Here is a 15,472-nt window from a genome sequence, read left to right as displayed (position 1 = left end):
CATTCCCCACCCAACCACCTACAAGATTTTTCCCAAGTATTACCCATCCTCTGGAATTCTGTTCCTCAACACGTCCGATTATCTGCCCCACTCAGAACTTGAAAACCATCTCTTCAAGAAAGCTTTCAGCCTGCAATGACCCCGCTGGGACCTCATCACTACCAGGAACTGAAAAAAAAACAAAAAACAAACCTACTCTCTTCTACCCCATTATCCTGTAGACTGTAAGCCTACAAGGGAAGGGACTTCCCACTTCGGTACCAATTTTTTGTTTATTTACTGAAATGTTTATCTGTATTTTTTTTGTAACTGTCCCGGCCATCTTTCTGCATCTAGAGACTTGTGACAGGACCTGGGCCACAGTCTTTCTTTGCCATCTGAAACTATTCAAAGTAAACGTAATTCCTTTTCCTTTGGTGCTGAAAGGGTTAATGTCAGTTTTACTTTCCTGCAGCATCTGATTCCTGGCCTCAGCTGCTTCCAGTTGGTGACTACTCCCCTGTCTGTTGTACCTTTCCTTCTTGTTGTATTAGTGCAGCAGAGGGACTAGCGATCCTCACCTGCCAGCTGACTAGCCATGGTTATTACAGGGTCTTTCAGGGTTTCAGGTATTCTGTTTGGTGACAGGTGTGGAACCTGTATGTGGAACCTGTATATGGACTGGCTAGAAGTGCATGGTGCAGCTGCATGTGAGTGCAGGAGTTGCCCCATCATCCCCTTCTCTAGCTCTAGGGCCCACCATTGTTAAAGTGCCCCCAGTGTACCCCTTATTTATGGTGGTGAAACCCCTGTTTATGTGTCTTGCTCCACGCCGGTCCTTCCTGAAGTCTATGCATGACAGTAACCCCTTCTCATGGCAGCTTGGAATCAAAGATAATTTAATAGTAGAGGCCCCTGCACGATTAGTGTTAGAAAACCTGGTTTAAACCCAGTGCACAATGCTTTAAGGCCAGTTGATTTTTTTCAATATTCTTTTTATTTTTATATAATAAACATGAAACAATTTAAAAAAATAACAGAATAGCAGCAAGTGGAATTATAATAGACACATAAAATTTTAATTGCAAGTTGTCGGATAAAAGAATGTCCTTTTCTCAAATATTTGATTGTTATTCCTTATTTTATTAAAGGAGTTTCCGAGAATGATTCTTCTCTTAGATAGGTTATCAATATCAGATTGGAGGAGGTTCAATACATGGTCCTCTATATTCAGCTATAAAGAGATGCCAATACCATTGAATGAACACAGATGATATAGAATCTAGAGATCTAGGTGGTATCAATTTAGCAATATTTTTATGTTTAGAATGGATCCTAGTTCATAGGTAAAAGTCTTCTAAAGGGTCATAAGTAGTGATGGGCAGACCCGGACTGTAGAAGTCCAGATTCGCGCGGTTTCAAAAGTATCCGGGTGCCGGACCCGGGCCTGAAATTCTCAGGGAACTCCGGTAATGATTGGCGTCCGGCACTCAGGTAATACAAAAACAATGAAGGAAAAATAAAGAAAAAAATAATAAAGCAAGCACCACTATACTTACAGAGCCTCTGGCGTGGCTGTAACCCCTTCTCATGTATGGCAACATTGAATCAAAGTCCAGATACGGATACGCGCGGTTTCAAAAGTATCCAGGTGCCAAACTTGGGCCTGAAGTTCTCAGGGAACTCTGGTAATGATTGGAGTTTGGCACTCAGGTAATACAAAAAAAATAAAGGAAAAATAAAGAAAAAAATAATAAAGCAAGCAAAAAAACTATACTTACAGAGCCTCTTCTGTGGCTGTAACCCCTTCTTATGTATGGCAACATGGAATCAAAGTCCAGATTCCCGCGGTTTCAAAAGTATCCAGGTGCCAAACCCGGGCCTGAAGTTCTCAGGGAACTCCGGTAATGATTGGAGTTTGGCACTCAGGTAATATAAAAAAAATAATGAAGAAATAAATAAAAAAAATGACAAAGCAAGCGGCACTAAACTTACAGAGCCTCTGGCGTGGCTGTAACTACTCTCACGGCCGCCCATTCACTTCCAGGGCCGCGTATTAGGCTCATGCATAAGCACTGCTTTTCCCGCCCATTGCTTCTACCACCATTTTTAATCGCTGGATTCTGGGCCCTATAGACTTATAAAGGGACCGGCATCCAGTCAGATATCCGGGATCAATTTAGGGTCTGATCCTATTTTTTTTTTTTTAAAGTCTGGTTAGTTCCGCCGATCCCGAATATCTGTGAGTTCGCCCATTACTAGCCACAAGGTTACCTGTCAGTCATGGTAATATTATGACAGTGTCTAATGAGCCACCGCTATTTTGCGCAAATTTCACCAACCACGTTACAGCTGTAACAATCATTGTAAGTCATCTATGATTTCTCCCTAAAGGCTGCTTTACACGTTACAATTAAACGTGCGATCGCATTTGCGATTGCACCCGCCCCCATCGTTTGTGCGGCACGGGCAATTTGTTGCCCGTGTCGCACAATGCTTTAACCCCCACACGTACTTACCTTCCATACGACCTCGCTGTGGGCGGTGAACATCCACTTCCTGAAGGGGGAGGGACGTTCGGCGGCACAGCGACGTCACACAGCGGCCGTCCAATAGAAGCGGAGGGGCGGAGATGAGCGGGACATAAACATCCCGCCCACCTCCTTCCTTCAGCTTTGCCAGCGGGACGCAGGTAAGTGGTGTTCATCGTTCCCGGGGTGTCACACACAGCGATGTGTGCTGCCTCGGGAACATTGAACAACCGCATGTTCAATTTTTAGAAAATGAGCGACGTGTATGCAATCAACGTTTTTGCATACAATCGGAATCGCACGTAGCTGTCACACTCTACAATATCACTAACGATGCCGGATGTGCGTCACTTACGACGGGACCCCGCCAACACATCGTTAGATATATTGTAGCGTGTAAAGCCGCTTAACAGGAAATCCCTGTGGTCACACGAGTTGGGGTAATAGGGCAATTTTATCATCACTTGCAAGTGTCGTAATATCACCTAGACTGACGAAGATAAGTAAAGCCCAGCAAGTGATGTCAAAAAGGATACAAAATTCTATATTTTATACTATTCTGAAGTTCAGCATTTGTATGTGTTATTTCTCAGAGTCTTTTTTTCCATTTCACAAGGTGAATTTGGACCTTGATACTGTGAAAATCTTTTGAATCCTGAACCAACTGAACCATGCAGGCTGCGCTCACTCATCTCTACTCCAATTTTCTGCTTTTCTTTCAAAGGCAGAAAAAAAACTTTCTAATTTACAGCTCCATGTTTTCCATCAGTGTTTACAGGAGAAGAAAACTGCAAGAAGAAGTAGGAGGTTTTTAGTAATTTAGTAAAAAAAAAAAGAAAAAGAATAAAAAATAATCGCTGGATATTTATTAAGCAATAAATATACTCTTGGTTGGCTTGCGCTTAATATATTGACATTTTTTTTACTAAATAATCTGATGAAATCCAAGTTTTGATTTGTATCAGTAATGTGTAAAATGTAGTCCTTTGAAAAAGTATTCATACCCTGTGAATATTTCCATGTGTTTTTTCACATTACACCTAGTGATGAGCAAGCGTGCTTGCCATTGCTCGATATTTGATCACGCATCGTGCAGCTCGGAAAACATTTGTTACTCTATCGAGTATCGCAAGTGCTCTACCGCCATTCTCGAGTCTCCGCCCCGCATGTCTTGCGGTTTTCAATTTCCTTTGTGGAGACATTGAGTCTTCAGTACAAAGCTTCCCCGTAGACTTGCATTAGATGTGGTTAATTCACAATTTGCAAACAACACATGTAGTAGTTGCGTTTATGCAGCATGAATGCACATACAAAACACATCTACACAAACATTTGAGGTATCTATAAAGTTGGTTGAAAGACAGGAAGTCAAAGAAACAGGAAGTTGATGAAAGTAATGCCCCGTCCCCTACATATTACACTTTTAGTATCTAAGGGTTGTTTAGCCTGGTTTAACTTAATTAATAAATATATAAACAACTATGTGGGGTCCTGATAATATCAGTCAGCAGCTGTCTGCTTTACTTTGGCTGGTTATCAAAAATAGAAGGGATTCCACTTTGTTTATTTTAGTTACTTATTTATTAGGCTTAAAAATACTAAACATTCCTTAGTGCCACATGAATGGCACCAAAGGGTGCAAGTGTACAATATGCAGGGTGACAGGACATTACTTTGCTTTGGTCAAGTCCCTGTTTCTTCTTCTTCACGTCTTTCAACCAACTTTGAGATAATAGCATGACAAAAGCGCATGCAAAAACTCAAGTGAGTGGAGGTACAGGATTCATGTGGAAATTCAGCAGCGTGAAAACCTGAACAAACACTGATTGTGTTCACCTATCCTCAGGGGTGGAAGATTGTTTTTTTTTTCCACTTTTTGATTGTGCCTTATATACAGTATGTATTATGTACATTTTCTCTTTTCCCTGAAGAAGGAGACGGCTTATGTCTCTGAAACGCGTTGGAACTGTAATAAAAAAGAGATCTTAAGTTAATACCCTGGAAATAGTGGTTTTTTAGCGCGGCTAAAACCCGTTTTCTCATATATGTATATACATATATAAAAATAATTTTTACTACGTTCATTACGGGGCCGCTGCTTGGAACCACGCTGACACTCACATGCTTTACAAGGGGTTGTGACTGGCACAACCTTATCAGGTGAGCGTTTCATCTTTATTTTCTAAATGGTTATTACCGGGTAAGACCCTATTTGCGCCTTTTGTTTCCTTATCTCTAGCAGCCTTATATACAGGAAAGAATGTTTCCTGTAAAATCCATTTTATCTTTGGTTTTATGTGTTTTATTGTCACTCAATAAAAGTAGAGTAATACTATGTCAACATTGTTCCCAGCAGCAACCTGGGAGTCAAGGATGTGTCCAGGAATCTTGCCCATGCTGGTCCCATTACATTTGAGCAGTTTCCATCCACCTCAGTGATTTTACGGCCTCCCCGGGCCTCCTCAGAGGGTCTGCCAGAAAAATGCTTGAGTTTCCCATTGGCGTCCACTATACTCGGTACTCACATCGAGCCCATCTGAGTATTCGACCTGCTCAATTCAAGCATGTTAGTGCTCACTCATCATTAGTTACACCCACAAATGTAAATGCATTTTATTGGGATTTTATGTGATATAGCAACACTAAGGGGTACTTTACACGCTGCGACATCGCTACCGATATATCGTCGGTGTTACGGTTGCTGCGAGCACTGGAGACTATGTCCAGATTTCTTGCTACTGCACATGTGCGAGCGCTGGAGACTAAGTCCAGATTTCTTGCTACTGCACATGTGCGAGCGCTGGAGACTAAGTCCAGATTTCTTGCTACTGCACATGTGCGAGCGCCGGAGACTAAGTCCAATCTTGGAGCCATTGCACATGTGCGGGTGACATCATCGCTGACACGAGGTCACATGTCTCTGACACCTTCTATGCCGATTGGTCGCTGGTCATGTGCTTGTGACGTCTTACTCGGTGATAGGCCAGCATGACGTCACTCCTGTCGTTCTGGCAGCGGATTGGCTCTGGTGTCCTCCATCTTGGATGAGGCACAGAGTCTATATAAGACCCTGACACACGCCGCATGGTGCTCAGTCCTCTTGGTTCATGCATATGAGTAGACGCTCTGTGCGCGTTCCTCTAGGCATTCCTCTGTCTATGCTAGGTGAGCGCTACCGGCAGGGTAGCGTTCTTATACCTTACAGCTTCGGCTGCTGTCCGTATCCTTACCTCTTAGGGGAGCGGACATAGGCAGGTGCCTGAGGCACATGGTCTGGCTGGGCCTTGTGATTCTACTCGTAGGTGGACGTTGCCGCTAGGGTAACGTTCCTTATACTGCGTCTGGCAGTTGTTCGTATCCTCGCACACTAGGGGAGCGAACAGAGGTAGGAGCTTTGTGCGGCTTACGCTGCTGTTCGTCTCTTTTGCACCACTAGAAGAGCGGACCTAGGCAGGTGCCATATCTAGTGGTTCGTGTCCTCGCACACTAGTGGAGCGAACGCAGGTCGGAGCTTTGTGCGGCTTACGCTGCTGTTCGTCTCTTTTGCACCACTAGAAGAGCGGACCTAGGTAGGTGCCATTTCGCACACATTGCCTTTGTCTCTGTGATTATTAACAGAGATCATTCCACACACCCTCCAAGTAAGGGAGGAATTGCTTTACTTACTTATTATATCCTTCTGTGAGTTAACAGAGGTATTGCACTCTGCCATAGTCTGCAGCAAAGTCTTTGCACGGTGGACCCTGACTGTCTGATACTCCTTTCGGTTATTATCAGACAGCCCCCCGTAACATTAGGACTAAGCCAAGGGTCTGGCAGTTATGGCAGAATATCAGCAGTTACACCGTTACATACAAGTACTTGAGTCACGGCTCAAGAGTATACAGGATAAACCTCAGACCATGGTGACATCTGCACATGATCCTCGACTTGCTCTGCCAAACAGATATTCTGGCGATGCCAGATCATGTCGTGGTTTCATTAGTCAGTGTCAGATACACCTAGAGGTCAACTCTTCTCGCTTCTCTACGGAGAGGTCCAGAGTAGGCTTTATCATCTCCTTACTTCAGGACAAAGCCTTAGAATGGGCGACTCCCCTATGGGAGCGCTCTGATGTGGTTACTCTGAGACATCAAGACTTTCTTGATGCTCTTAAGGCGGTATTCATGGGTCCGCAGGTTACCCATGATGCGGCCCTGAGACTGTTAGATCTATCTCAGGGTTCGTTATCCACTAGTTCTTATGCCATTGCTTTTAGAACTCTGGTGGCAGAACTAGATTGGCCAGAGAAGGTGTTGATTCCTATCTTCTGGAGAGGGTTGGCAGGCTATGTCAAGGATGCCCTTGCTACTCGTGAGGTCCCTGCTTCTCTGGAGGACTTGATCACAGTAGCAACGAGGATCGATGTACGCCATAAGGAACGTAGACTCGAGGTCTCTTCCTCACGCCCTAAGCATCGGGCTATTCCAGTTGTTGAGGGTCCACTACCATCTTCCTCAGCATCTGAAACATCTCCCACTCCTATGGAGTTAGGTCATACGTTCTCCAGACTACGCAAGTCTGGTCCTCCTATATGTTACGTATGTCGTCAGGCTGGGCACTATGCCAACAAGTGTCCTAGTCGTCAGGGAAACTCCCTGGCCTAGTAACCATTAGAGGGGGGTTACTAGAGACGTCTTCTGCACCCTCTAAGTGTTGTATCCCAGGTCAGCTCTCGTTATCTGAGAATACATGGCCTATTATGGCTTTTGTGGATTCCGGAGCTGACGGGATTTTTGTGTCCTCAGGATTTGTAAAGGGACACAATATTCCCTCTATCATATTAGAGGCGCCTATTCCTGTGCGTGTTGTTAATGGAACTATGTTGTCTGACTCCATTACATTGAGGACAGTTCCCTTGCGCCTTTCCCTGTCTCAGGGTCACATAGAGGAGATTTCTTTTCTTGTTTTGCCTGAGGGTATAGACGACGTTCTTCTGGGTCTTCCATGGCTTCGGACTCATGCTCCTCACATTGACTGGGAGTCTGACAGCATTATTAGTTGGGGTTCGAAATGTCAGTCCCGATGTCTTCCCTTACCACCTAAGGTCGTTGCGGTTGCATCAACTGATCTCTCTCCCATACCTACACCCTATTTGGATTTCGCTGACGTGTTCTCCAAACAGGGTGCTGAGGTTCTTCCACCCCATAGGCCGTATGACTGTGCCATAGACCTTATCCCAGGTTTGGTTCCACCTAAAGGCAGGGTTTACCCCCTGTCGATACCTGAGTCGGAGGCCATGTCGACCTATATAAGAGAGAGTTTAGAGAAGGGGTTCATTCGTAAGTCTGTCTCTCCCGCGGGAGCTGGGTTTTTCTTTGTTCGGAAGAAAGAGGGTGATTTGCGTCCCTGCATAGATTACAGGGGTCTCAACGCAATCACAATAAAGAACAAATACCCATTACCTTTAATTTCGGAGCTCTTTGACAGACTGAGAGGAGCTCAAGTTTTTACGAAGTTGGATCTGCGGGGTGCGTATAACTTGGTACGAATTCGAAAGGGTGACGAATGGAAGACCGCTTTTAACACCCGAGACGGTCACTATGAATACCTCGTCATGCCTTTTGGGTTATGTAATGCACCCGCAGTATTTCAGGACTTCGTAAACGATGTGTTCAGGGATTTACTGTTATCCTCAGTAGTGGTGTATCTGGACGACATCCTGATTTTTTCTCCTGATCTGGAGACTCATCGTCAGGATGTCGTTCGTGTCCTTTCCCGTTTAAGTGAGCACTCATTGTTTGCTAAACTCGAGAAATGTGTATTCGAGCAGTCCTCATTGCCTTTTTTGGGTTACATTATCTCACAAGAGGGTCTGGCTATGGATCCTGCGAAGCTCTCTGCTGTCCTGCAATGGTCCGAACCTCATTCCTTGAAGGCGGTGCAACGCTTCTTAGGATTCATAAATTATTACAGGCAGTTCATACCCCATTTTTCTACTTTGGTGGCCCCTTTGGTGGCCTTGACTAAGAAAGGTGCTAATCCGAAAGCCTGGTCTACTGAGACATCTCAGGCTTTTGAGGCAGTAAAAAGACACTTTTCAACTGCTCCCGTTCTTCAAAGACCCGATGAGAATAAGCCCTTCCTCTTAGAGGTTGATGCCTCTTCAGTGGGTGCTGGTGCGGTCTTGCATCAAAAGAACGGTGCAGGTAGAAAAAGGCCGTGTTTCTTCTTTGCTAAAACCTTTTCACCGGCAGAGAGAAACTATACCATTGGGGATAGGGAACTGCTCGCCTTGAGATTAGCCTTGGAGGAGTGGCGTCACTTGCTGGAAGGAGCGAAACATCCTTTCCAGGTCTATACAGACCATAAGAATCTGACGTACTTACAAACCGCTCAGCGTCTGAATCCTCGCCAAGCCCGCTGGTCCTTGTTTTTCTCCCGCTTTCACTTCTCCATCAACTATCTGTCTGGGAGTAAGAATAACAAGGCAGACGCCCTGTCTCGCTCTATGCTTTCTACCCAGGAAGAGATTGACGAACCTCGTCTTATCCTTCCCTCCAGGGTTTTTCATACGCTCTCCCCTGTGACGTTAGACCAAATCCCACCGGGCAAGACCTTTGTTCCGCCTGATCGACAGAATGATATACTGTCATGGGCCCACACCTCAAAGGTGGGTGGGCATTTTGGTATTAGGCGGACACGAGAGTTACTGGAGAGGTGGTATTGGTGGCCACACTTAGCCAGCCACGTCAAGAGATATGTCGGTTCCTGCTACTCGTGTGCTCGCAACCGTCCATTACGGCAGAGACCGGCTGGGCTCTTGCATCCTTTACCAGTGCCAGATAGACCATGGGAGGTGGTAGGCATGGACTTTGTGGGTGATCTTCCATGTTCACAGGGACATAGATTTGTGTGGGTCATTACGGACCATTTCTCCCGGATGGTTCATCTCGTACCGTTATCGAGAATCCCATCTTCCAGGGTACTAGCCAAACTATTCCTCAAGCATGTCTTTAGGCTTCACGGGATGCCAGATCGTATCATTTGTGATAGAGGCCCGCAATTTACTTCCCGTTTCTGGCGAGATCTTTGTAGCCTTCTGCAAATTGAGTTGAATCTCTCTTCGGCATACCGTCCGGAGACTAATGGTTTGGTTGAACGTACCAATCAATCTATGATTATATACCTTCGACACTTTGTTGCTGAGAACCACGATAACTGGTCCTCCCTCCTACCCTGGGCAGAATTTGCCCTTAACAATTCGCTGGCTGAGGCCACTGGGCAGACACCGTTCGTACTCAATAATGGGCAACACCCTAGGGTACCGGTACCGTTTCCCGCTGCTGCACCTCCTCCTCTTGTGGCCGACTGGGCAACTAATGCCAGAGAGGTTTGGGATCGGACTCAAGAGTCGATCCAAGCAGCTAAGGACCGTATGAAGACGGTGTCCGATCGGTTTCGTCGCCCAGCTCCTGTCTTTTCTCCAGGGGACTTTGTGTGGCTCTCTGCAAAACACGTGAGACTTAGAGTGAGCTCTGTCAAATTTGCTCCTCGCTTCCTGGGTCCTTATGAGGTTCTTCGACAGGTAAATCCTGTAGTCTATCAATTGAAGTTACCTGTCCATCTTAGGATTCATGACTAATTCCATGTCTCACTGCTAAAGCCGGCTATTTTACCTCACGCTCGTGAAGTGCACTCTCCTGCCTCTGATTCCTCTCGCTCTAGCTATGAGGTACGAGCCATAGTTGGTTCTAAGATGGTTAGAGGGCGCAGGTTCTTCTTGATAGATTGGGAGGGCTATGGCCCGGAACATCGCTCTTGGGAGCCTGAGGAGGCTGTCCATGCTCCCGACTTAGTTGCCGATTACCTGCGTCGCCGGGAGGGGGGCCCTTGAGGGGGAGGTACTGTTACGGTTGCTGCGAGCACTGGAGACTATGTCCAGATTTCTTGCTACTGCACATGTGCGAGCGCTGGAGACTAAGTCCAGATTTCTTGCTACTGCACATGTGCGAGCGCTGGAGACTAAGTCCAGATTTCTTGCTACTGCACATGTGCGAGCGCCGGAGACTAAGTCCAATCTTGGAGCCATTGCACATGTGCGGGTGACATCATCGCTGACACGAGGTCACATGTCTCTGACACCTTCTATGCCGATTGGTCGCTGGTCATGTGCTTGTGACGTCTTGCTCGGTGATAGGCCAGCATGACGTCACTCCTGTCGTTCTGGCAGCGGATTGGCTCTGGTGTCCTCCATCTTGGATGAGGCACAGAGTCTATATAAGACCCTGACACACGCCGCATGGTGCTCAGTCCTCTTGGTTCATGCATATGAGTAGACGCTCTGTGCGCGTTCCTCTAGGCATTCCTCTGTCTATGCTAGGTGAGCGCTACCGGCAGGGTAGCGTTCTTATACCTTACAGCTTCGGCTGCTGTCCGTATCCTTACCTCTTAGGGGAGCGGACATAGGCAGGTGCCTGAGGCACATGGTCTGGCTGGGCCTTGTGATTCTACTCGTAGGTGGACGTTGCCGCTAGGGTAACGTTCCTTATACTGCGTCTGGCAGTTGTTCGTATCCTCGCACACTAGGGGAGCGAACGCAGGTAGGAGCTTTGTGCGGCTTACGCTGCTGTTCGTCTCTTTTGCACCACTAGAAGAGCGGACCTAGGTAGGTGCCATTTCGCACACATTGCCTTTGTCTCTGTGATTATTAACAGAGATCATTCCACACACCCTCCAAGTAAGGGAGGAATTGCTTTACTTACTTATTATATCCTTCTGTAAGTTAACAGAGGTATTGCACTCTGCCATAGTCTGCAGCAAAGTCTTTGCACGGTGGACCCTGACTGTCTGATACTCCTTTCGGTTATTATCAGACAGCCCCCCGTAACAGTCGGGGTCACGTCGTTAGTGACGCACATCCGGCGCCGGTAGCGACATCGCAGCATGTAACACTAATGAGCGACAGTCAACGATCGCAAAATCGTTCAAAAACGATGATCGTTGATACGTCGCTCATTTCCTTAATGTCGTTGCTGTTGCCGGTATGATGTTGTTCGTCGTTCCTGCGGCAGCACACATCGCTATGTGTGACGCCGCAGGAACGACAAACATCTCCTTACCTGTGTCCACCAGCAATGCGGAAGGAAGGAGGTGGGCAGGATGTTGTGTCCCGCTCATCTCCGTCCCTCCGCTTCTATTGGCCAGACGCTTAGTGACGTCGCAGTGACGTCGCAGTGACGCAGAACGCACCTCCCCCTTGAGGGAGGTATTGTTCGGCAGTCACAGCGACGTCGCAGGACAGGTATGTGCATGTGACGCTGCCGTAATGATAATGTTCGCTACGGCAGCGATCACCACATATCGTTGCAACGACGGGGGCGGGTGCTATCGCGCTCGACATTGCTAGCAATTGCTAGCGATGTCGTGGCGTGTAAAGCGGCCCTAAGTTGCAAGAATTTGTAAAATCTAAAGGAAACATACATTGTTTTCTAAATATTTTAAAACTATAAATCTGAAAATTGTTACATGGATTTGTATTCATGCCTCCTGTAGTTTTAAACATCAAAATAAAATCATGAGTGAAATCACATAATTAGTAAATTAAATTCCCCTGTGTGTAATTTATTCTCAGTATAACTACAGTTGTTCTCTAAAGGGCTCAGAAGTTTGTTTGAGAACATTAGAGATCAAACAGCATCATGAAAACCAAAGGACCCACCAGACAGATCAGGGATAAAGTTATGGAGAAAAGTAAATTAAATTTAAGTAATAACATAAAATAGCCCAAGCTCGGAACACCTCACAGTGCACTATTTTATTCATCATTCAAAATGGAAGGAGTATGGCACAACTGCAAACCTACCAAAACATGGCCATCAACTTAAACTGGTAACCCAAGCAAAGAGAGCACTAATTAGAGAGCAGCCAAGAGGCCATCTGACCAGCCAAGAGGCCCTTGGTCACTGTAGAGGAGCTGCAGAGATCCACAGCTCAGGTGGGAGAATCTGTCCACAGGACAACTATTACTCATGTACTCCACAAATCTGTACTTAATGAAAGAATGTAAACAAGAAAGCTATTTTTGAAAGCAAGTCATAAGAAGTCTTGTTTGCCGTTTTCAACAAGCTATGTAGGCGCTAGTATGTGGTAGAAGGTGCCATGGTCAGATGAGACCAAAGTAGAACCTTTGGGCTAAATGTAAATACCATGTGTGGTGGAAAAGTAACACTGCAAAATTAGCAAGAATTGAAGCAGCAGCACTCACCATTTATGTCCCCGATTCTTTATTTTAAATCTATAAGATCACCAAATTGCGAGGTGTAGGGAAGGGGGAGCAGGGAATGTCCAGATGACGGCCATTTTGCGTGTGTCAAGCCGTGCTTCAACAGGTTCTGATCAGGACCTATTGAAGCACGGCTTGACATGTGCAAAACGACTGTTGTCCAGACGTTCCTTGCTCCCCCTTCCCTATACTCCGCAATTTGGTGATCTTATGGAGCATGCTCAAATTAGAAGCTCTAATGGCTACTATACAAAGCAGTTAGTCTATTGCTGTTAATATCTATGTGCCCAGTAGGAAGTAGTAGTCTCATATTAAACCTAATTTTTAGAGTGAAAATTGCAAGATTTTTGTTCTGTACATCATATATGAAAAACATGAAAAAAATTGTTAGAAAAATATATTTATCATAAAAATCTTATTTAATCAATACGTCATTGTCTGATGACTCATTTCCTCCTACTGAAAATGCATTCATAAAACATTTATGTCACCGGCAATCATCAATAATCTTGTGAACGGTGAATATGCTGTTGAAGTCTATCTATATAAAATGTGTATTATAATGACGGCAAGGTTTTTTTTTGCTTTTATGTTTAGGTACCAGCAGTGCGGAGGTAAAGGAAAACCGAAATGTTAGAAATCGGGAGGACCTCGCTTTATCTATAGAAAGACCAAAGGTTGGATCAACCAGTCTTAAACGAAAGAGACCATTGGAGGAAGGTAATGGGGGCCACTTCTGCAAACTACAGATAATACTAAAGAAACTGTCATGGTCAGTAACACCAAAAAATGCCCTTGTTCAACTTCATGAACTAAAGCCTGATCTTCAATATAAAATAGTTTCCCAAACTGGCCCTGTGCACGCTCCTGTGTTCTCTGTAGCTGTGGAAGTTAATGGACTCACTTTTGAGGGCAGTGGACCTACAAAGAAGAAAGCAAAAATGAGGGCAGCTGAGTTGGCGCTAAAGTCATTTGTTCAGTTTCCAAATGCTTGTCAGGCACACTTTGCAATGGGAAACTGCATCAACCCATCGACTGACTTCACATCTGACCAGGCAGACTTCCCAGACACTCTGTTCAAGGAGTTTGAACCATCTACACACAGCGAGCATTTCCCAGGCTATAGCCCAGTTAATAATGAATTGCTTTCCAGTGCATATCGACATGGGAGATTAGTTTGTCACACGTTGGATTTAATGGGCCATACTAAACAAAGCAAGCACAAGATGGCATCCCCAGCTGAGAGTGAGAAGAACCCAGTGGTGATGCTAAATGAGCTGAGACCTGGGCTGAGGTATGTTTGCCTTTCGGAAACTGTGGAGAAGCAGCATATGAAACGTTTTGTAATGGCAATGAGAGTTGATGGGAGGACATTTGAAGGTTCAGGACGTAGCAAGAAGTTGGCCAAAGCCCAGGCTGCACAGGCTGCACTACAGGCGCTCTTTAATATTCAGCTGACCAGCCACATACCCAACAGGAGTAAATGTAACCACTTATCACAGGTAAGAGATCATGGCCTAGACTTAGCTTAAAACAACATGTGATTAAATCCTTATAGGGATGATGTTCCTTGTCTTGGTGCTTGGAAAGAGTGGCATCATTACCCAACGGCAAAATGATCTTAGTAAACAATTAATGCTAGTTGCCTTAGGTGCCTGATTTACTGTATAGGTCATATTTTCTCTATTTCACATATGTTTTACTATGGAATATATGGTAGGTTGAGTAAATTTGTGTATACATCGATCAGTCACAATATTGACAGTAATATAATGTGTAAGGGCCCTTAAGTTGTCAAAATATATCTGGTTACTCATCAAAACATGGACTCCACAACAAGTCTGAGGTTGTCCTGTGCTATCTGACGCTAAGATGTTAGCAGCAAATCCTTTAAAGAGAACCTGTCACCCGATAATAAGAGCATCAAATTTAAAGTACCATATTCTTTCGGTTTATAAGATGCATCGAAGTATAGGACGCACCGCAAATTTAGAGAGGATAAAAAGGTTACAAAAATGGGGTCCGTCTTACAATCTGGTGGTGTCTTACCGGGAGCGGGCGGCAGCGGTAGTAGACCTGTGGGTGGTGTAGTGGGTGTCCCAGATGCTCGCTGTGGGCACAGTGAGACAGGTAACTTCCAGAAACTGTCAGCGGTGCGGACTTCAAAGAAATGGCGCCCAGAGTCGGCGAGTCTGCAGCTGGAGCTTCTCGGCTCAACATCTCATCTGCGCACTCGCTACCTCCGTGAGCCATTTTATTTAAGTCCGCTGCAGGAAGATCAGTTGGCTGGAGGTGGGGCCTGCGCAGACGAGATCTTGAGCCAAGAGCTTCATCTGCACACACGCTGACTCCGGACGCCATTATATGAAGTCTGCACCGCTGACAACATTTTTAGGATGGCGTCCACGGCCTCACGACAGCGCAGCCTACAGCCCTAACACAGTAGAGCACAGCAGAGCACAGTGCCCACAGCTCGCAGCCCCAGCACAGCACAGCGGCAGCAGCATTGCTCCTGCCATCCTCGGTAAGAAACATTCAGATTATAAGATGCACTCCTCATTTTCCTCACATATTTACATAGTAAAAGTGCGTCTTATAATCCGAAAAATACAGTAAATAAAAAGGCCCATATCTCTTGAGCTATATGATGGATTCTGGAAAAAAATGGCATAATCAGGAATAAAGTAAGAACAAAAAT

The 15,472-nt window shown here is 45.5% G+C and overlaps 1 protein-coding gene across 1 annotated transcript in view; it reads left to right on the top strand.

Moving 5' to 3' along the window:
- Positions 1 to 15,472, top strand: part of ADARB2 (adenosine deaminase RNA specific B2 (inactive)) — a 998,136-nt gene that overhangs the window by 654,149 nt on the left and 328,515 nt on the right. The window contains exon 5 of the mRNA XM_075315471.1: positions 13,372 to 14,276. Coding sequence (XP_075171586.1) covers positions 13,372 to 14,276 — 905 coding nt within the window. The remainder of the gene's footprint in view (positions 1 to 13,371; positions 14,277 to 15,472) is intronic.

Source organism: Anomaloglossus baeobatrachus, chromosome 6, assembly GCF_048569485.1.
Source record: "Anomaloglossus baeobatrachus isolate aAnoBae1 chromosome 6, aAnoBae1.hap1, whole genome shotgun sequence".
Lineage (NCBI taxonomy): Eukaryota > Metazoa > Chordata > Amphibia > Anura > Aromobatidae > Anomaloglossus > Anomaloglossus baeobatrachus.
Note: the sequence above shows the minus strand (reverse complement) of the source record. Positions and strands in the feature narration are given on the sequence as shown.